The sequence below is a fragment of the Pygocentrus nattereri genome, chromosome 11 (assembly GCF_015220715.1).
Source record: "Pygocentrus nattereri isolate fPygNat1 chromosome 11, fPygNat1.pri, whole genome shotgun sequence".
NCBI lineage: Eukaryota > Metazoa > Chordata > Actinopteri > Characiformes > Serrasalmidae > Pygocentrus > Pygocentrus nattereri.
Window position 1 is genome coordinate 43,127,132 of NC_051221.1, and position 21,696 is coordinate 43,148,827.

Consider the following 21,696-nt stretch of genomic DNA (forward strand, 5'->3'; position numbering starts at 1 on the left):
CTGTCGCTAGAACGTGAATGTGTGAGAATTTGCCCATATTTGTGAATAAGATAAGATAAGAGATAAGATGAGGCTTTATTGTCATTCGCATTACATGTGGTACATGAGGTGGAACAAAACAGTGTAACTCAGGGTCCCAGTTAAACTAGCAAAAGTAACAATAAACAATAAATAGTGAGGTGCAAATAACAGCTGCATGAAACACAGCAGCATGAGTACGAGGGTGAAGGTGCACGTCTTAATATTGGTAATGTATAAAGTGACGTGGAGGGGTGATATAGTGGAGGGCTGATATAGTGGAGGGCTGATATAGTGGAGGGCTGATATAGTGGAGGGCTGATATAGTGGAGGGCTGATATAGTGGAGGGCTGATATAGTGGAGGGGTGATATAGTGGAGGGCTGATATAGTGGAGGGCTGATATAGTGGAGGGGTGATATAGTGGAGGGCTGATATAGTGGAGGGCTGATATAGTGGAGGGCTGATATAGTGGAGGGCTGATATAGTGGAGGGCTGATATAGTGGAGGGCTGATATAGTGGAGGGGTGATACAGTGGAGGGCTGATATAGTAGAGGGCTGATATAGTGGAGGGCTGATATAGTGGAGGGCTGATATAGTGGAGGGCTGATATAGTGGAGGGCTGATATAGTGGAGGGCTGATATAGTGGAGGGCTGATATAGTGGAGGGCTGATATAGTGGAGGGGTGATACAGTGGAGGGCTGATATAGTGGAGGGGTGATATAGTGGAGGGCTGATATAGTGGAGGGGTGATATAGTGGAGGGGTGATATAGTGGAGGGGTGATATAGTGTAGGGGTGATACAGTGGAGGTGTGATATAGTGGAGGGGTGATATAGTGGAGGGCTGATACAGTGGAGGGCTGATACAGTGGAGGGGTGATATAGTGGAGGGGTGATACAGTGGAGGGGTGATATAGTGTAGGGGTGATATAGTGTAGGGGTGATACAGTGGAGGTGTGATACAGTGGAGGGGTGATACAGTGGAGGGGTGATACAGTGGAGGGGTGATACAGTGGAGGGGTGATATAGTGGAGGGGTGATATAGTGGAGGGGTGATATAGTGGAGGGCTGATATAGTGGTGGGCTGATATAGTGGAGGGGTGATATAGTGGAGGGCTGATATAGTGGAGGGGTGATATAGTGGAGGGCTGATATAGAGGAGGGGTGATATAGTGGAGGGGTGGTATAGTGGAGGGGTGATATAGTGGAGGGCTGATATAGAGGAGGGGTGATATAGTGGAAGGGTGATATAGTGGAAGGCTGATATAGTGGAGGGCTGATATAGTGGAGGGGTGATATAGTGGAGGGCTGATATAGTGGAGGGCTGATATAGAGGAGGGGTGATATAGTGGAGGGGTGGTATAGAGGAGGGGTGATATAGTGGAGGGCTGATATAGAGGAGGGGTGATATAGTGGAGGGCTGATATAGTGGAGGGCTGATATAGTGGAGGGGTGATATAGTGGAGGGCTGATATAGTGGAGGGCTGATATAGAGGAGGGGTGATATAGTGGAGGGGTGGTATAGTGGAGGGCTGATATAGAGGAGGGGTGATATAGTGGAAGGGTGATATAGTGGAAGGCTGATATAGTGGAGGGCTGATATAGTGGAGGGGTGATATAGTGGAGGGCTGATATAGTGGAGGGCTGATATAGAGGAGGGGTGATATAGTGGAGGGGTGGTATAGTGGAGGGGTGATATAGTGGAGGGCTGATATAGTGGAGGGCTGATATAGAGGAGGGGTGATATAGTGGAAGGGTGATATAGTGGAAGGCTGATATAGTGGAGGGCTGATAGAGTGGAGGGCTGATAGAGTGGAGGGCTGATATAGTGGTGGGCTGATATAGTGGAGGGGTGATATAGTGGAGGGCTGATATAGAGGAGGGGTGATATAGTGGAGGGCTGATATAGTGGAGGGGTGGTATAGTGGAAGGGTGATCTAGTGGAAGGCTGATATAGTGGAGGGGTGATACAGTGGAGGGGTGATACAGTGGAGGGCTGATACAGTGGAGGGCTGATATAGTGGAGGGCTGATATAGTGGAGGGCTGATATAGTGGAGGGCTGATATAGTGGAGGGCTGATATAGAGGAGGGGTGATATAGAGGAGGGGTGATATAGTGGAGGGGTGGTATAGTGGAAGGGTGATCTAGTGGAAGGCTGATATAGTGGAGGGCTGATACAGTGGAGGGGTGATATAGTGGAGGGCTGATACAGTGGAGGGCTGATACAGTGGAGGGCTGATACAGTGGAGGGCTGATATAGTGGAGGGCTGATACAGTGGAGGGCTGATACAGTGGAGGGCTGATATAGTGGAGGGGTGGTATAGTGGAGGGGTGGTATAGTGGAGGGGTGATATAGTGGAGGGGTGATATAGTGGAGGGCTGATATAGTGGAGGGCTAATACAGTGTAGGGGTGATATAGTGGAGGGGTGATATAGTGGAGGGGTGATATAGTGGGGGGGGTATAGTGGAGGGCTGATATAGTGGAGGGGTGATATAGTGGAGGGGTGATATAGTGGAGACACTGACTCAGTCCAGCAGCAGAGATGAATCAGTGGACATGAAGTGCCGTTGCAGTGACGTCTAACTGGAGTTTGAGAGTCTCACGGCTTCAGGGAAGAAGCCGTTCCTCAGTCTGGTTGTTTTGCTCTTAATGCTCCACAGCCTCCTACCTGAGGGGAGCGGGTGAAGAGTGTGTGTGCTGGGTGGGTGGGGTCCTTCATGATGCCAGTGGGGTCCTTCATGATGCCAGTGGCCCTTTTCCTGCATCTGGAGGTATAAATGTCCATGGTGGTGGGAAGACTGACTCCTTCACCACCCACTGCAGATAATATATCAACACCACTGAACAAGTCACTGAATATTTTACTGTGCATCATAACTCCTGATCATACAGGCCAAGCGTATTTAGCATTTTTGTCCATGTCACTAGTTCAGACCAAACTGTGAGAGCTTGGGCTTGAGTTCTGGGCATTGCTTGCAGTAAGCTGGAAGACTCTGAGAACTGTCCTGAAATCTTGGATTATGTTTAGTAGTATGCTGGAGGAGACTGGGCTGTGGAAGGGAGAGGACCTTCAGACACGGTTGTCTTCCCGGATTTGAGTTATTTCATTACTCCATATCGTCCAGCTCATCTCCTCATTAGAAATGGGATACTGTTGGTTTATTTGGTTTATTAAATAACACAGAGGGGCCTCTAATTGATTAGAACTCACTACAGCAAACTGCATATATCTGTGAACTGATGTGATGCAGTTAGTACAAAAATAATGAAACTGAATATAAATATACATTTTTTTTAAAGAATGGGATAGCAAGGTACATTACCACAATACTGTAAGGAGTTAAAAATCAACTATAAACACAAGTGATTTTTATTCAATTAATAAATCCAATTAAACACGATTATGCTCTCTTTTTAGTGAAGCATGCAGTTGGTCACTGTTCTAGAAGTACCATACGATACCCACGATGTAGCCAGAAAACCATATTATAATTTATTGTGACGTACTGTGATGTCATTTATCACAATAACAATAAAGGTGTCATATTGCCCAGCCCTATTTTAAAATCAATATTAAAAAAGGCTTGAAGCATGTTCAAAATTTGATGCAGGTTTGGCGCCGTCCGTCTCCTAGATTTAGATAAACAGAATCCTTTCATCTAGAAAACGTTTCATTATCGTTTACAAACATGTTCAGCTGCATTAAAAGTAGAAGTTGCTTTGTTGGCCTCCAGTTTTTAAAAAGTTGTTTATATTTAGTGAAGGGAGAATCGGAGCTGGAAATGGGGGGTTGTGCCTTTTCAGTACAGGTCTAAAACGTTGTAGAAGCCGTTGTTCTAGCGGGCAGTAGCTCTAGTATAGCAGTAGACTGTGTAGTGACCCTTGCAGCTGAATAACATAAACCCAACTCAGTGGGGCGATCTTAATCCCAGCATGAGGAAATGCTCTGCTCATCAAACAACGAATAACAATAGTTAATCTGTAAGGGGACCCCCGTGAGATTTAGTGCTCGTTGGGGTTAGATGAGCGAGTGGTTGCTGGGGCTGTAGTTTGCCCATGGCTGAGAAACCATCTGTCCTGGGCTACTTAGTCGCAGTGCACAGTGGCTCTGCTCAGCAGATGTGCAGTGTAAAGTATTACAGATTCATCTACAAAGACTAGTCGCTGCAGTGAATGTGGCCTGAACGAAGCTTCGTCAAGCTCGTTTAAACTAGGGGCGCAGTAATAATGGGAATTCTGGGCCAATGCCAATATCCGATGTATTTAATGTACATATCTGCCCATGCTGATAAATAAAGATGTATAAAATGTAGAAATTGACACAAGATCCACTTGGATTGGCGTTAAAAACTACTGTTACACTCATTTGTAGATGTTTGGTCATACGGCCATCTCTCTTCTCGCCGTGTTCTCCCCTCCTTCTTTTGGATTTGCCTCTCCTCTCCGATTGGCTGACTGTCCCACGACGTAGTGAGTCTAACAAGTACAATAGGTTCATAGAAAAAATCAGAATCTCCCTCAATTCAGCGTTTCGTTATTAAAGCTCTTCTATGTATAACAAACCAAATTTAAATGCATTCAATGTGATCTTCACAGGTTTATATGAAATAGCACCAAGAGTTCAAATTAAGACACACTGTATCACGAATTCCCAAACAAAGTTGTCCTTTGAGCTTCTCCTAGGAAAACCGTATATTAACCATTCCAGCCTTTTTGATTTGGCGTGGTTTTTTTTTCTATTTTGCTTTGTACATCTTTTTTCATTAAAAAGTCAAACTATGCTTTATTTACGGTTTTTGCGAACTTTAATTTAAAATACAGGAGGGGTGCATCGATTATCTGACTTAGTCGACTAAAATCAACAACCAAATTAGTTGGCCACTAATTAAATGGTCGGAGAGTTGGTGACGTCATTACACGTCTTCCTCGCGCTCACTAGGAATGTTTCCACATTGCCTCTCGCTGGAGGGTTGACGAGCGCGAAAGAGTGAGAGTGAAACTCAGAAAAAGGCCAGTTGTGCTACTTGTAAAGCTTCATAGTTTGTCAGCTGTGAAGAAGATTCATACCATCACACTAAAGAGTGTGTAAAAATGCCGCATATACCATTAGCAGTGCACTCATTAGTGTAGAATGTGTTTGAAGTGTTTGGTTTGGGACGCGACTAATGCTGGACTAATGCTGAATTCCGTCCTTCTTCATGTTGTAAGCTTTACGTTTGTATTTTGAAATGCGTGTTCTTTGACGTCGTTAATGGACTTGGAACAGAAAAGCACGTAACTGTTATTCACAGCGATCCTGTTCACTTTCCAGACAACGTTTGCAGTTTTAAACACTGCGTTGTCTTAACGCCGAGGCCGCCACTGCGGTCAAATTCGGTGACCACAGGAGAGCGACTGCAGACGGTTTTCTGTTGTTCGCGAACGTTTAGATCAAAAGTGAAGGAGGTAGTTCTCCACACCGCAGCTGGACGAAGGGTTACCGATGAAATGAAGTGTTAACACAAAATCGTTCAATTTAACTGTTCATAGTTTGTCACAAACATTCCCCACTTTCCCATCCGCTCCATCGGAGCAAATCTTCCTTGCAGTATCCGCTCAAAGTGGAGATCAGGCCTCTCACAAGAGCTCAGAGTTTCAATAAAGAGCTGTGATTGTAGAATTTAGTTGTAACAGAGTGTAGACAGACACCGAACGGACAGACTGCAGTTTAAATTTAACATTTAAATTAGATTTTTTTATGTTATTCGTCTATATTGTCTTCATTGTTAGTTAGCAAATGCATAAAACGACCTCCAGCTAAATTTAAAACCTAATAGCTAATGTGATTCATAATCCAAGTAATCGATTATTCGTTTTAGTATTCTATAGATTATTCAACTGTCCAATTAGTCGTTTGTTGCAGCCCTAAAATACGGGGCAGCAGACGGTGCCACGCTTTTACTATACTGTTTTTTGGTGCACGGTCTCTTTTGGTAAAGTATTAAATACTCAGAAAATAGGATAATGTCCTCTTGTCATGAAGAAGACCATCGTAAATGATCTTTTATAGAAATGTGCCGTTTACACTGTCTCTGATATGTAACCACAGTCTCTGATTTAGGCTCTAGAAATGAGCAGCAGAGCCCAGTGATGCTCATTCTAACGTTTACCGCCCATCGTTGCGCTAAGATGCTTTCGGGGGGCCCAGAACAGACCATTTTGGCTTTTTGTAGGAGTGGCTCTTTGCATATGACTTCGATTATTTTTTGATTTACTAAAGAAAAGCTTTATTATGAATCTACACTTGATGAAGTCATTTTTAACCATTAAAATATGCTTTTTATCTTAGGAAGGTTATCTCTAGCAGTTAGGACAGTTAGTAAAAAAATGATCTTGTAACAAATAATAAAATACGGCTTTTAAATAAATGCCGAACAATTTGAAAACTCGTGCACTTTCATGACCATTCAGGACGTGCCGTATGAAATAGTTTAACAGATATTAATCCTAGCGGTTCTCTTCTCCGTAGGCTTTATTTGGAGCATTGTGAAGGGATCCTAAGACGCAGCCATGCGATTATGAGTTTGTGTGACTACTACAACACTGGCGCAGCTCAGGTCGGCGCTTTCGGGATTCGTGTACTATTGTTATTGTGTCATAAAAGCTCTGCAGACATCAGACATCCCACAGAACCGTTCATGAGGCGTAAATGATTCTTACCATTTAAATGACCACATTGAGAACCCCACCAAGAACCCTTTAGGAATGTTTTTTAAAGAGCCCAGGGCTTGTCACCATAGGAACCATCTGCTTTCTAGAACTGATGGCTGATGTCATTTGGGCCTGTTTTCTCTTGCAGCAGTAGTCGCCCCAGTCTGTGTTCATTTGAATTTCTTGCTTCACTGGTCACAGTGGGGGCTACGTGGGTGGGTAAGGGAAAGACTGTGTGCGCGTGTATTGTCTGCATCTTTAAAACACACAGATTTACAGAACTTTGGAGTCTGTATGGCTGAAGCTGTTCTTTGCTAATTCAGTTATGCTGAACACAAAATGACGCCTTAAGGCTTCTTCACACTGAGACAGATCTTTACAGAAGGGATTTTAAATGTAGGCTTGGGTAGCAGAAGTGGGCCGTACGTCGGTTCATCCGGTGTGCTGGTTGAAATTCTTCAGGTATGAGTTTTGTCATAGTTGTTACACCACAAACACGCAGATGGCACCACATACAAACAGTAGATGTGGCTACACCGTCTGCCTCCACTGCCTGATTTGCACTGTGCATGTGCACCACTGTCCACGAATGTGTTCACTGCGTTGTGTTTGACGATCCTGCGCACCTGTACTCCACAAGTGGGTCTGTTTATAACATCGTATTAGTAAATCACCTTCGACTGGTCTAAATTTCTTTTAATACTGCTTGGTGTAGGGCTGGGCGATAAAGCCATAATTATTGCGGTATAACTTTTCCTTGATAGAGCGATAGGTTAGATAAAGGTTCGATATAATACACCACTCTCACCCTCCCGCGTTCTCGCATCAGCCCCGGTGGCGTTTTCTACTGCAAGGAAAACGACACCACTGTCGCCAGGAGAGGGCGAGTTTTCCGACGTGATTAAGGAGGGAGGGGGCGAGGAGAGAAAAGGGGTCTCCAAATGTACCTAAGCAACGTCTGAAACGTGGAGTTCTACATTCCCTGTTTGAGTGGAGCGACCGGCGATCTGCTCTCCTGTGAGTGTGAGTGATGAGATGAGTGGCGTAGATGTGCTGACCGACAGTGACCTCACCTCTTTCTGTACATCCTAACAAGCCTTATCAGCATCAAAGTCATGCTTAAGTATTAGTGCATTCCCAAGCAACGAAAGTGAAAGGAAGAAGTGAGTTCATGTCAGTTAAGCCCAGATTTAACGGCAAATGAATTGAGGAAGCTGTGAGGTATTGGAGAGCGGGAGAACGCGGTCTCCCCAGCCTGGCTGTTTTTAGCAGCTGGCTAAATTGATGATACTGTGGATCAAACAGGGCACAAAAGCACCACTTTCAGTTTAAACGTACCTGAAGGGAGAACTCTTTGTCTGGTGTTAGATATATTTAGGTTCAGCCCTCAAACGTCTATAGAGAAACTCCTCTGCTAGCTGGTGTCTGAATACTGTGACGTGCTCTGACGTGGCTGTGTTACGACTGATGGCACTAAGACCGTGTGGTCCATCACCGACGTGCCGAGCCAGCTAATATTTGCTGTTCATACTAAGTTGACGTTGTTGAGAAACTAAACAGTTTAGCTGTTTTTGGCCACTTGTTTAGCGTTTGTAACGGAATAGCTGAGCGCTCGTCACCAGACAGCTAAAAATAATAATAATAAAGTTTTCTTTTAATTATGACTATTACAAAAACTGCGGCCCTGCTTTTCCAGCTCACCAGACACTTTCTCCCACTCTCCCATGACCGATCTGTGAAATGTTCCACTGCATGGTGAGTGTTTGTTGGGTTCTGACCATAAAGGATATTCTAACACAGCGATTAACCACCCAGGAGCAAAAATCAGCCTTCAAACTGGAAAGAAATAATGATCTGACATTTATTGCGATATGTACTGATATCGAATGAAATTAATTTAGTTTATTGTGATAACATTTTAGGCCATATCGCACAGCTCTAGCTTAGTATTACATTTGTTCCTATGATGAAAGTATTGAGGTTAGAGCGCAGAGAGACACGCGAGGTGTGGACAAAGTCCTGCTCAGTGTTGCTGAGCATCATTTTGGTTGAGCATGTCCCTAAATAATGTGCAGTATAGGTCATGATATCATGGATTCTACACCCTAATAGGGCGCTGCAGGTTAGATGGCATGTTGTGGAGCTATAACAGAACGTAAGTTACTTTTATTTAGACATTTAATGCAGTTTTTGCATTGAAGCTGTTACATAATGTTCTATGTGAATGTATTGCGTCCATACAGGCAAACAATGCGACATAAAGCGAAACTACTCCGGTTCTGATCACAGCTGAAAGTCGTGTGTATTCACTGCTAAACATGTAGGATATCAAGCCATCCGAGCAGGGCAGAGTGAAGAATGCAGTAATGCCTGCTGAATAGAGCTGTGGGATATGGCCAAAAATGTTAATCTGATAAACAAAATTCATCTCGTTCGAGTTACCAGCTGGAATCAGAATCAGAATCCTTTATTGATCCCAGAGGGAAAGTGCAGTTGTTACAGTTGCAAACATTTATGTAAAAGAATAAACACTTTAATAATTTAAAACAATATAGAGAAATTTGCAATATTGTACACGAGATTTAAGCTCTTATGAATACAGTGAAGTGGCGGTGACTGTGATAATAAATATGAAGCATTCAGTATAAAGCAGCTCAAATTATTGTCTCTCTGAGTTTTTGCACACAATTATTATTATATCACATATGAACAGTTTGGTATTGAGTTTTGCGCAGATGATCCACTCTTTGTGATGGCCACAGGTAAGAATGACCTCCTGTGGTGCTCTGTGGTCATTTCGGTAGAGTGAGTCTTGAACTGAATGACCTCCAGTGTCTCATCACCGTGTCGTAGGGTGGGTGGGAGCCACTGTCCATAACGGCCTGCAGTTTAGACAGCGTCCTCCACTCCGACACGGCCGTCAGCGAGTCCAGCTCCACACCCGCAGCATCACCGGCCTGGCGGATCAGTCTGTTGAGTCTGTTGGCATCTGCCACCCTCAGCCTGCTTCCCCAGCATGCAACAGCATAGAGGACAGCACTCGCCACCACAGACTCACAGAAGATCCTGAGCATAGTCCGGCAGATGTTGAAGGACCTCAGGCGCCTCAGAAAATAGAGACGACTTTGGCCCTTCCTGTAGGGGGCGTCAGTGTTCTTAGCCCAGTCCAGTTTATTGTCAACATACACACCCAGATATCTGTAATCCTCCACAGTGTCCAGGGGTCACCGCTGCCAAAACGGCCGCAGTTTTTGAGTGACAGTGGTGTGCATGTGGGCAAATAAGGCAGAGTATGAAGATCTGGGTACAAACCTTGATGACATTAGATATTTCCGTCACATTTCAAATAAAAATGCAGCGGACCCTCGTTTGCTCTGAAGTGGTCAGCTTTTTGAGGTTAGCCTTAACCTATCATGGACACCAGGAGCTGAGTGATTTGGTAAGCTGCAGTCTTTGGGCCTTATCTGCACAAGCCGAAGTGCCTCAGCTGGTACTGATGTGTGAATGACTGTAATATTTTCCTGATTTTAGCAGCGTCTGATGGTCAGATGAATGAGCGTATGGCCCACGTATTAAACAAATGATTTGAGAAATTTAATAAGGCTAAAGTCGGCGTCTTTCTAGAATTTCCTGTTATAGTTTAAATGATACAGCAATAACACACGTGCTCCTGTACAGCTGCCAGAACACACCTGTGGCTCTGTTTAAGGTGGACCAGAAAATTTGAAGAAAAGGCTGGCATTGAAGTTCATCTACACTTTTTTCAGGTGTTTTACTCTTTTGTATAAAGTTTAAAATCTTACTTCTCACTTTCAAAGCTTTACATAACCTGCTCCCCACTCCCTCAGAGAACTGCTGACCTCTTACACTCCCTCTCGCTCTCTCAGGTCTTCTAGCAGTAACTTACTTGCTGTTCCAGCACCAGACTTTCCACCTTGGGAGGGAGGTCCTTCAGTGCCACGGCCCCCAAACTCTGGAATTCTCTTCCTCAATCCCTCTGGGAGGCTCTTCTCTTTCCTCTTTTAAATATGACCTAAAGACTTTTCTGTTTAATGCACATTTTTCTTCCTCCTCCTCTGTATAGTTTTTTTTTTTTTGCTATGTGAAGCGACCTTGGGTTTGTGAAAGGCGCTATATAAATATAATTTTTTATTATGATTATTATTATTATTGTCAGATTTACTTTGGTTGTTAATTTATTTTGCTCTAATGGGACCTCCTAGAATAATAAAGAACTGTTAACGTAAATGATTTCATTTCTTCTTTTAAATTACTAACCAGACGTGGTTGTGGCAACATGAAATGAATGAAGCTTGGTGTATCTGCTGACCACAGAGGCCTGCAGAATAATCAAGAAGTGCTGACGTTGGTAACATGCATACAGAATGTAATTCAGACAGCCAATCAGCAGTCTAGATTTTGAAACAAGCAAGCTTGTTGGCTCACAGACGCTGACAGGACTGTATACTGTTTAAAATTCCGTGTCAGATGACAGAGTGGGAAATCGAGCCGGCTCTGAATGTTCATATTTAGCTTCAGACTTGTGATAAAGGATGAAACTGTGGTATCTGTGCTAGTGTACAGTAAAAATGGGCTTTTCCTTTCATCCCTGCACTGTTTACGCCATTTATCATGCATTTGCTCAGCTGCACTGATGTGGAATCGTTTCTTAGCTTCTTAACTGTTTTTTTTCTGTCTTTGCTTTCAGACCGTGGCTCCTTTTCAGGCGACGTTACGGGATGACAACTTTATCCTGATAACCTTGGAACCCTCTGACATGAGGGAAAACGTCACTGCATATGCTGCCAAGATATCTGGGGAGCCACATAGCCACATCCTGCCCTTCCAGAGTGCCAACAGGAGTCAGGTGGCTTCAGCTACTCTCCTTTATAATGCCTCCTACCATGGGCTCTGCTACACCATCAGCCTCCTGACAGGCAATGCCTCTACCTGGTCCAGACCAGACAAATCCGTGGCTCTGCTCACAAGTAAGACAGCTAGAGGGTTGATGTGGTTACACAGAATGCTGTGTTGAATAGAGATGTGGACCAATGTTGTCAGTTCTGTATAATTCTGTCAAGTTTACTCAATAAAAAAAAAAGGTCCATTTCATGAATCAGCAGTCAGAGGTTTGCATGCTCGTTTTAAAGACACCATGTTCTGGATTTTATTCCCTCACGTCTGTTTCTATACCAAAACGGTCATAACACATTTTTACAGACCAGTTTCTCTTTGTCCTGTAACATAAGACACGTTCTTGTTACTCAAACAGTGCTGAACATGCACTTGTACTTTTTATGTGTAGTATTTTTATATATTTACATACTTATATTAATAGTTCATCTTGTAGTTTATCTGTTTTCATTAATATGTCTAACAGTATATTTTCAGTTTGTCACTATTCGATCCCATTATTGTTTCTTTTAAAGAAAACTCAATAAACAAATGAACCAGTAAACGCTCTCTGCCCGCAGACTGTTAGCTCACGTTTCGCTCCTTCTTCTCTACAGAGCCTCTCCCATTGGACAGTGTGCAGATTTTAGACTACCGGGCAGCTCCAGAGACTGGAGTTGTGTTTGAGCTCAGCTCCCCTGAGAGGAACACCTTCAGCAGAGTGAACATCAGCTACTTTGAGGGCCGCGAGCAGCGATCTATGCTCTACAAAGGTCAGACCTTGGGGAGAACAGATGGGCGCTGCCCACAGGGGTCATTAGCTCATATGGCAAGGAAAATGACTTAAATTAAAATTACGTGCAGCCGGGAATATGTGTAGAAAAAAAGGCTGTAGCAAATGGCTCATGAATTCAAAAGGATCAAAAGGAAAAAAGGTCATTTTGTACTTCACACAGTTTTGCCCTCAAGTGCCTCTTAATTAAAAATGCATTTTGTTTACACTGTTGAATAATTGAATGACTGCATTTTTCTGATCTGACAGCTTTGCTTGTTTTGCTCCTGAATGTATTTAATTCAATAGACCACTGTTTTAACCAGATTTCCTGAAAGGAAAGACAGTTTTCAAACACTGGCTGCCTGGAACGTGCTATAGCAATATCACCTTCCAGCTGATCTCGGAGGCCACGGTCAACAAAAGCACCTTGGTGAAGAAGAGTGAAGTGACCCATGAGCCGCGTCACCACAGGACAGGTAGTTTTCAATGTCTAGATAATAGGTCTTCAGATCCGGGTCTTGGAATTGAGGTAGTTAATTGAACTGTTGATGGAACTGTTTGGCCTTCTAGTGTCATACAGACGGGAACCCTGAGGGTCTGGGAACAAAATCTAATGTTTAGCTCTTTGTTATTTAACCTGGTGCTTTCTGTATTCAGTCTGTGGACGTATTGTAGTAATTCTCTTTTTTCATTTGTACATTTTGGTTGGAAATAAAAGGGTCAATATCCTGAAAAGGCCAACAGAAAATTGTCCAATCATCAGGGTTTTTTCCTGTGGTAGATACGAGCATTTGAGCCCTCCTGTTGCTTTAGGAGCTGGACACAACTTACACATTAGACGCTTCATAATGATGAACTGATAGTGGAATCAGTCAAAGACATGATTTACAGTGGGAGACACCGATTTTAGGAGAAAAGACCCTGTGGAAGTCTTAGATACGTCACTGACTAGTCTAACCAGGGAGTTTCAGTCAGATGTTGGGAAACTACGGCTGCAGCTCTGTGCCAGCGTTCTTACCTGGAGGACTGTAAAACTGCCACATTCAGGGTAAAATAAATGTTATTGTCTGTTTACAAGCTTCAGATAAAAGACATGGAATGTCTTTTGTTGGTAACTTAACAGGCGCTCATTAGAATTGTGAGGATTGGTCTGGTCTGACGTGGTCAGTGGGTGATGGTTGTGTTAAGACAACGTTTTCCTGACCGTTATTCGGGTTCAGTTGGATCAGGGAGTCTGGTTGGGTCGTACTCTGGCAGAATGTTCTGGGCTAATAATCGGGTCCAGGTAAACGTTTCAGTGTGAACACATTACTGGGAATTGCTAAGCAGGTTAGTTATTGACAGTGCTGTGTTTTGAGAGTATCCAGATGTGCATGTTTATGAATGCCAGAGGAAGCTGTAGGGCTGACCGGCCCAGAGTGCATTTTACAGGCTTCGAACACTCAAATGTTTCCCACTGATTACTCCCGTGTTTGTTCTCAGTGCGACCCATAAAAACAACACGGTTTAAACATTAACCGTGATTTTAACATAGACAGATGTTATGTCACATTAGGAGACAGAGGAGTGGGACTGGATGTTTGCTTTGCTAGACAGAAGCAGTGATGGAGAAATAAGTGAATTTTTAATGAAGAATTTTAAGTGTTGAGTTTTATTGTCGCTTTAGCAGGCTTGTGAAATGTAGAGCTAGGTTCACAGTTCCAGTGCTAAGTTCTATACCGTCGGGAATGAAATGGCCCAGACAGACGAGCTTAAGTCTTGTTGAGGGTGGACATCTCTGAGTTAGCGAAGCCGTTTTACTAGCCTGCCATTCCTGCTGTCTCTGAGCTCATTAGCAGTAAAATGAGTGATCGAGTTGTTTCGCTTCTTTAGCTGAGATTAATGTGTATTTACATTTACATTTACAGCATTTAGCAGACGCTCTGATCCAGAGCGACGTACAAGAAGAGCTTCGTCTGTCTAGAGAAAGTGTCTCTGCTAGTTACCAGCAGGTCAGAGAGAAAGACGGTCCTGAGCTCAGATACTGATAGAAACACAGTCACTGATACAGAGAGAAAAGGAGCAGAGTTGAACTCAGAACTCTGAGCCATTCAATGCAATACAATAACAATAAGATACAATAAACTACAATACAATAAACTACAATACAGAGTGCAGTACAATAAAATAAGTGCAGCTTATAATTCAATGTTCATTTAAGTGCTGTGTAAGGAGACGGTCTTCAGTCTGCGTTTGGAGACAGCGAGAGACTCTGCTGTTCGGACAGCCAGGGGGAGTTCATTCCCCCACCTGGGCTCCAGTACAGAGAACAGTCTCCACGCTGGTCTTCCACGCGCCTTGAAGGATGGCGGGTCAAGCCGAGCCGTACTCGGAGCTCGAAGGGCTCGTGGTTCAGTTCGAGATTTGACTAATGAGCTTTGTTTAAACATTGTTTGCCTTTTTAATATCGTTAAATTCACTTCTCTTGCTTTTGATGATTGATTTTAATGTGGAGTGTGGCTGTGTTTGGCTTTTAGCTGGGTGTGCTGTGATGTTTTACAACCTAATTTATTTATTGTGAAGTATCGTGTGTGAGAGTGTGTGTGTGTGAGAGTTTGTGAGTGTGTGTGTGTGTGTGTGTGTGTGTGTGTGTGTGATCTCTGCTGGCTTTATGATAAAATATAAAGCGGTGATGAATAAGCCTGTAACTATGAAATTTGTCAACAGGAGTTTTCTGGAATTCAAGGGAGTCTAAAGGTTTGACAAAAGGCAGCACTTCTAAATACTAAATAATGAAATGAATGATCAATATAACAAACAAATACTACTAGTATTCTAATTATTTGGACCATTCCTAAGTTGGAGGTTGGTGAAACATGTGGAGGAGCTTTGAGGGTCTGAGGGTCTGTTTTCAGTTCAGAATTAACCTTCATCAGTCCATCTGACCGTCCAATTTGTTTTAATTACCATTTGAATTGTGACAGGACAGATCTGTCACAGTTCCCCGTGGATTGACACCTTCTGTGACATTAATTATTCAGGTCAGTTTGAATGTTAGCACACATGAACTCAGAGGAGCCTTCGGAGTCATTCTGACCCGCGTTGAGTTCATTATCCTTTTGTCGGCATCCAATTAAATTTGCTTCATCCCGGAGGAGGTCATTACTTATTAAAGATCATTTTCCAAATAAAATAACCTGAACTTTATTTGTTATGAGTTACAGCTCCGATGCGTAACCTCGTTTTTTCTGTCTCTAGTACCCAACCCTCCTCTCAACGTGTCTCTGAAGATTGTTCACCTCAGTGGAAGAGCCCACGAATCCCCTCTTTCACGCAGAATCCGCGACATCCCCCTAATAGAGGAGCAGGAAGAGATGGATATTCGGGAACGAGAACAGGAGCCGGATCCTGAAGGGACTAATGCGGTTACCCAACAGCCCCACAGTATAAATAGCAGCTTAGCACCAGTTACGAGCACCACTGCTCACACAACTACAGAGGAAGACGTCAGCTTTAACTTCAGCAACACTTCAGCAGATGAGAACGCGACGGATGCCTCGTGGCCAGAGCCCACAGGAAGTGTGTCTCCAACCGATGATGAGTTTGTGAATGCTGTGGTCCCGGAGTATGAGGACTCAAACGAGCCAGGGTCAGCCATGGACCTCACCACAGAGCCCACAATCATGCCCACAAGACTGCCCCCAATTCTGCTGGAGCTCCGCTGGCTGCCCCCTCGCCCTCCAACCTCATTTGATGGCTTCAATATCTACATCTATCGAGATGGTCAGTTGGTTCTCCAACTGAATGAGCATTGAGGCTTTTCTGCTGACTGTAGCTGTGCGATTACAGTTATTTGCACTAAATTGAATGTTATAAATAAGTCGCCCTGTCGCTGTCAGTTATGTTAATAATCAAGTAATGTACTGATTTTGACGTTGAGTAATCAAGTAATCAAAATAAAAAAATCCCACCCAATAAAAATGTATTTGATTGGACAAGAACAAAATTTTCAGAGCCTTTCAAAGATTAAAAATACTTTAGTGGAAAATAATGAACAGGACCATTTTTAAAAAATACTTTATACAAATGCAAAACAGCTTATTAATGTAAAAAGGTACATTTTAATTAATTATTTTTTATTTATGGTGTTTAATTGCACAATAATACCAACTCAATATAAAAAAATCCAGGATTAATTGTAATATTTGTGTTTATTGATATTTTTAGTCATGTATTTATTGTTTTACACATCCAGTATGTCTAATATAAATTCCAGTATTACTAATTCCATCTTTTGAGCATTGTTGTTGGTGTATATATTTATAGCTAACTTTATTTAAAATTCTTAGTAACTGAAAAATTGAATCTTTAATACTAATAATAATAATAATAATAATAATAATAATTTTACCCCTCTTTACCAGGTAACTCAACAGAGACGGCCACTGTGGATGAAAATACTCACGAATTCTTTGCTGAGCTGTCTGAACCTGGAACATACCGAGTGCTGGTCACCACCATCAGCTCCTCAGGAGATTGCGAGCCTAGAGAAAGTGCTCCACACACAGGATTCACCTTCTACCTCAGTACGTACCGTCCTTTACTGTTAAAGGTTGGTTAGTGTAGTGGGTAACACCTCTGACTTCTACACTGTAGACTGGGGTTCAGTCCCCCACCTGGGTAAACACCCTACACTATACCAATAAGAGTCCTTGGGCAAGACTCCCAACACCACCTTCGCCTTCCAGTGTAAAATGATCAAACTGTAAGTCTCTCTGGATCAGAGCGTCAGCCAAAAGTGATTAAGTTAAACATGAAGCAACATGTTCGCACTATAAAAAACACAGTACAGTATTCTGATCAATTCCATTTTCGTATTAACATGTCAAACATCCATTTTTACTGCATGTTTACATGATTAAGGCTTTTTTATGAGAGAAGAAATGCTATTATAAATAAGAAAAAACGAAAGAGAATTTTCAAGATGCCACACTAGAATTATTTCAAGTTCATCTGGCAGAATCACGATAGCCCATTAACTGGATAAATGATAAAAATAGCTCCCTTGCTGGCGTAAAGTCAACATACAGGAACCATGTTACCATGTTAATATAGATAATACGGTACAGGTAATATAGATCTTCACAGAAAAAGAAGAAACACACAACATATGCATGACGCTTCTTCTAATTAGTGAGTTCAGCTGCTTTAAACAACACCCATGACACGGCGTTCAGTAATGTGCACACACAGCTGGCGTAAGCTCTATCAGACAGCATGGTCAGTAGAATGGGATGCTCTTGGGCAGCCGCACTTAAGCCTAAGGTCATCCTGTCTAATGCTAAGTGTCAGTTAGAGGGGGGGTGTAAAGCCCCTAGCACTAGGCTGCGGAGCAGTTAGTTCTAGCCTCACCTCGTCTTTGCAAATATGCAGTTGGCCTGTTTCCCCACTCAGAACACGGATTCAGCAGCCAATAGGATGTTATTTACTTTGAGCTGTTTATATAAAAAGATTTGAAGAAAATAACTTGCTTATTGTCAGTGGTCAAGTCAAGTATATATACTGCAAAATGTTTAATTAAATTAGTTTTGGTATAAAGTCGGATTTTTTTCCTATTTTTATATTTGCGTAATATTGATGTCAATACAATACTGTAAAGAAACGGAGATCAGTTTGGTTTATATGTTAACTGCTAACAGATGTGCGGTTAAAGGAAGAATAAGGGAAAAGCAAGAAAGTGTACAGTTCATAGAAACGTACGCATTATGTAAACTACATTCCTATTTCATTACGCACTTGGATAAAAATATTAAGGATAATAATATTAAATATTCTGAGATGTTAAGGTGCCTCTAACAGACTTGTTTATGTGGTTTCTGACACTGTGACTTTATAAATATGTACCTGCTTTTAGCGCTGTGTGTCCTACTGCTTCATTTTACAGGAAAATGTAATTAAACTAGATTTTTTGCCACGTCATTCCTACAGAATCTACATCACTGGTAACACCAAGTGAGTTTGAAAGTGTTAAAGTGCTCAAGTTACCAAACAATAAACCTTTCAGTGAAACTGACATTATGCACTTCAACTTTATAGCCGTTGTTTTATTTTAAAAGCCGTGTGCTGGAGTACAGAGCCAAACCAATCTGGTCTAGTTACATATCATTTTACTCTCCATCCTGAAGGCCCCACAGGGGAATGGCTGCAGCAGCCGACGGAGCGCCCGCAGGCAGTCAGCGTAAAGATGCTGGGAACTAGCACTGCCTCCGTTTCCTGGGCTCCTGCCACTCAGAGCCACAATGGCAGCCTGGTGTCAGTGCTGTCTTTGACCTGCCTCAAGCCCAGCCCCAGCCAGCGCATGGAGAACACCTACTGCTCTGAGGTATGGAAGCATATTTAATAACCTCCAGGACCAACACTACATTCTTTAAACCCCTTTTCAGTGCTTCCTCAGCTCTGACACAGTTCATACAATTAATCAGCTAACTATCAAGCTCTTTCTTGGCGTGAAGTAGATATGGAAGAGAGAGAAAACACTTCACATGTACAGGGAGGGAGCTTCAGGACCAGGATTATGGATCTAATGAAATTGCAAAATATGCAATTTAAGATCTAAACATGTTTTTTTCAAAGTCTGTGACAATATCGAGTAAAAGAAGTAGTATTTAGAGCTTTAGATGCTTTGGTATATTATGACAGTGGCATTATTGGCAACGTCCTTCAGTTCAGACCACAAGTTTTTTTGCGTACACTAAGCAAAAAAATAATTATTTTATTTTATATTATTATTATTATTTTATATTATTATTATTTACCATACTTCACCCTTTGAGTAAGGCCCCCACATTATGGCAAAAGGACAATGTCAATGTTTTCTACTTTCCTTCATGGTTTTTATCTTAATATACACTGCCATCAAAAATGGACAAATGATTGAGAGCTGGTTTCATTGAATTGGCATTTTCCCTGTTTTTTTCTTCACTGTAGATCATCCACACGCTTGAATACAGTTGTTAATCGAGATTCCAGAGATAAAACATGTCGAACATAAAGATGGTATTATACTGTTGTACAGTTGCCACAGTTCTTCTTTGATGCACTCGTCTGAGTCCTAATATTCGATTTTATATTACAGGAAAACACCACCAGTGACATCATCACTAATCTGACCCCCGGAGCTCAGTACAGAGTAGTGGTGTATCACACCAACGGTCCCCTAGTTAGTCCCCCCTCTGAACCAGTTATCATTGATATAGGTAAGCATTTGTGAACATTATGTAATATGTGTATTTGTCTTCTTTTGAAAACTGTGGAAATGAGGTTAATGAACGGGGTACTTTATTACCTAAGAGACGTGCACTATGTTTCCAAAAGTATTCGGTCGTCTGGCTTCACACGCATATGAACGTGAGTGACGTCCCATTCTTAATCCATAGGGTTTAATATGACGTTGGTCCACCCTTTGCAGCTATAACAGCTTCAGCTCTTCTGGGAAGGCTTTCCACAAGGCTTAGGAGTGTTTATGGGAATTTTTGATCGTTCTTCCAGAAGCTCATTTGGAAACCCATTCCATGAAGCTCTCTACGCTGTTCTAGAGCTGATCTGAAGGCCACATGAAGTCTGGAGGTCTGTAGTGATTGACTCTGCAGAAAGTCGGTGACCTCTGCGCACTATGCCCCTCAGCATCCGCTGACCGCTCTGTCATTTTACGTGGCCGACCACTTCGTGGCTGAGTTGCTGTCGTTCCCAATCGCTTCCACTTTGTTATAATCCCACTGACAGTGGACTGTGGAATATTTAGTAGTGAGGAAATTTCACGACTGGACTTGCTGCACAGGTGGCGTCCGATCACGGCACCACGCTGGAATTCACTGAGCTCCTGAGAGCGACCCATTCTTTCACTAATGTCTGTAGAAGCAGTCTGCAGGCCGAGGGGCTCGGCTTTATACACCTGTGGCCATGGAAGTGACTGGAACACCTGAATTCACTGATTTGGATGGGGGAGTGAACACTTTTGGAAATATAGTGTATCTCAACTTTTGGTTGATCAAACTGAAGCACATTTAATAGCAGCAATGTGTGTTAAACTCTTTCTTTTGTAGAACATGACAGCTCGTAGCTTTATTTTTGACTAAATTTGCATTCTATTCTGCGTGTCCCATTCTTGGCCCTCATTAATTGATTGTGATTGGTTAACTTTCTCCCTTGTCTCTCTGACAGAGCCAACGGGAGTGCGTGACCTGGTGGTATATCCACTGAGTCCCACAGCAGTCATACTGAGCTGGCAGAGGCCTTACAACGTGGCCTTCCGCAAGTATGTGCTGCAAACCTTCTTTTTCAACTCTGCTACGCAGACTTCTCAGTGGACTACATACTACGAGATTGCAGCTACCGCCTCCGTCATTGCCTCTGTGGTAATAACTCAATCTGCCTTGGTCTTCAGAGCTGTCCTGGGATTGTTTTAGGAGGATATTTAGGCTGAATAATTGACATAACTAATGCCAGAAACACACCCGATGCAAGAACATAGCCAACCCTCCCAATCACACAGGCACATAGTACATAATCAACATGTGTTCTTACGTTACAGTAGCGGCTATAAATCTCCTGGTAGTCAGAGAAGGGAAGAAAAAAATGAACCTAATCTGCTGTTTTTCTAGATGCCACAAAAACAACTAGTATGTTTGCGAGAGTGGTTACATGGGTAATTGCCTTCTGTATCATCCGTTGCTATGGCACTATAATAATAATAATAATACATTATTATCAACACACAGAAATGAAAGTTTTTGACTGATGCTGAATTTCAAATACATTTTAATGTAAATTTATTGCAGTGTGCGAAATCGCATGAAGAAAGTAATGAATTCCAGTATTGCAATATTTTTAGTTGCACTTTTGCGCTGTTGTGAATTTTTTCCGTCATGTCAAAAGCTGGTCACAGGTGATATCAGCCTGCTTTCCTTTCTCCTACTGTTTTCCTGTATTCAAGTGGTATCGCACCTGTAATGGGGACGTTCCTGGGTGTTGTACCCTCTCTTGATTCCTGCCATGAAAAGGGATTAAATTGCTTGTCTAATGTTCCTCATAGAAATTTTGAAATAGTTCCACGCAGCAGAAATTTTCAGTGTTGATTTGCTGCTGCTCCAACTATTTGAAAGCAAAGGAAACTTCATGATCATTACAATTATTTATAGTCTTATATTCTGGCACTTTGTTGCAGGCCCATAAATTTTTCTTGAAGGTCAAAATTGTCGCCCAGAAGTGCCATTTTAACCATTTTCTGCCAAAAATGTACGGCAACGGAAATTTCATTGTATTCCTAACCAACACATT

The 21,696-nt window shown here is 42.5% G+C and overlaps 1 protein-coding gene across 4 annotated transcripts in view; it reads left to right on the forward strand.

The window, feature by feature from the left end:
• The window catches only part of ptpro (protein tyrosine phosphatase receptor type O), an 89,951-nt gene that overhangs the window by 41,374 nt on the left and 26,881 nt on the right, over window positions 1-21,696 (forward strand). For all 4 annotated transcript variants that reach the window (XM_017722984.2, XM_017722983.2, XM_017722986.2 and 1 more), the window contains exons 2-9: window positions 11,422-11,701; window positions 12,224-12,379; window positions 12,705-12,857; window positions 15,619-16,143; window positions 16,785-16,946; window positions 18,546-18,742; window positions 19,496-19,616; window positions 20,581-20,774. In XM_017722984.2, coding sequence (XP_017578473.1) covers window positions 11,422-11,701; window positions 12,224-12,379; window positions 12,705-12,857; window positions 15,619-16,143; window positions 16,785-16,946; window positions 18,546-18,742; window positions 19,496-19,616; window positions 20,581-20,774 — 1,788 coding nt within the window. The remainder of the gene's footprint in view (window positions 1-11,421; window positions 11,702-12,223; window positions 12,380-12,704; window positions 12,858-15,618; window positions 16,144-16,784; window positions 16,947-18,545; window positions 18,743-19,495; window positions 19,617-20,580; window positions 20,775-21,696) is intronic.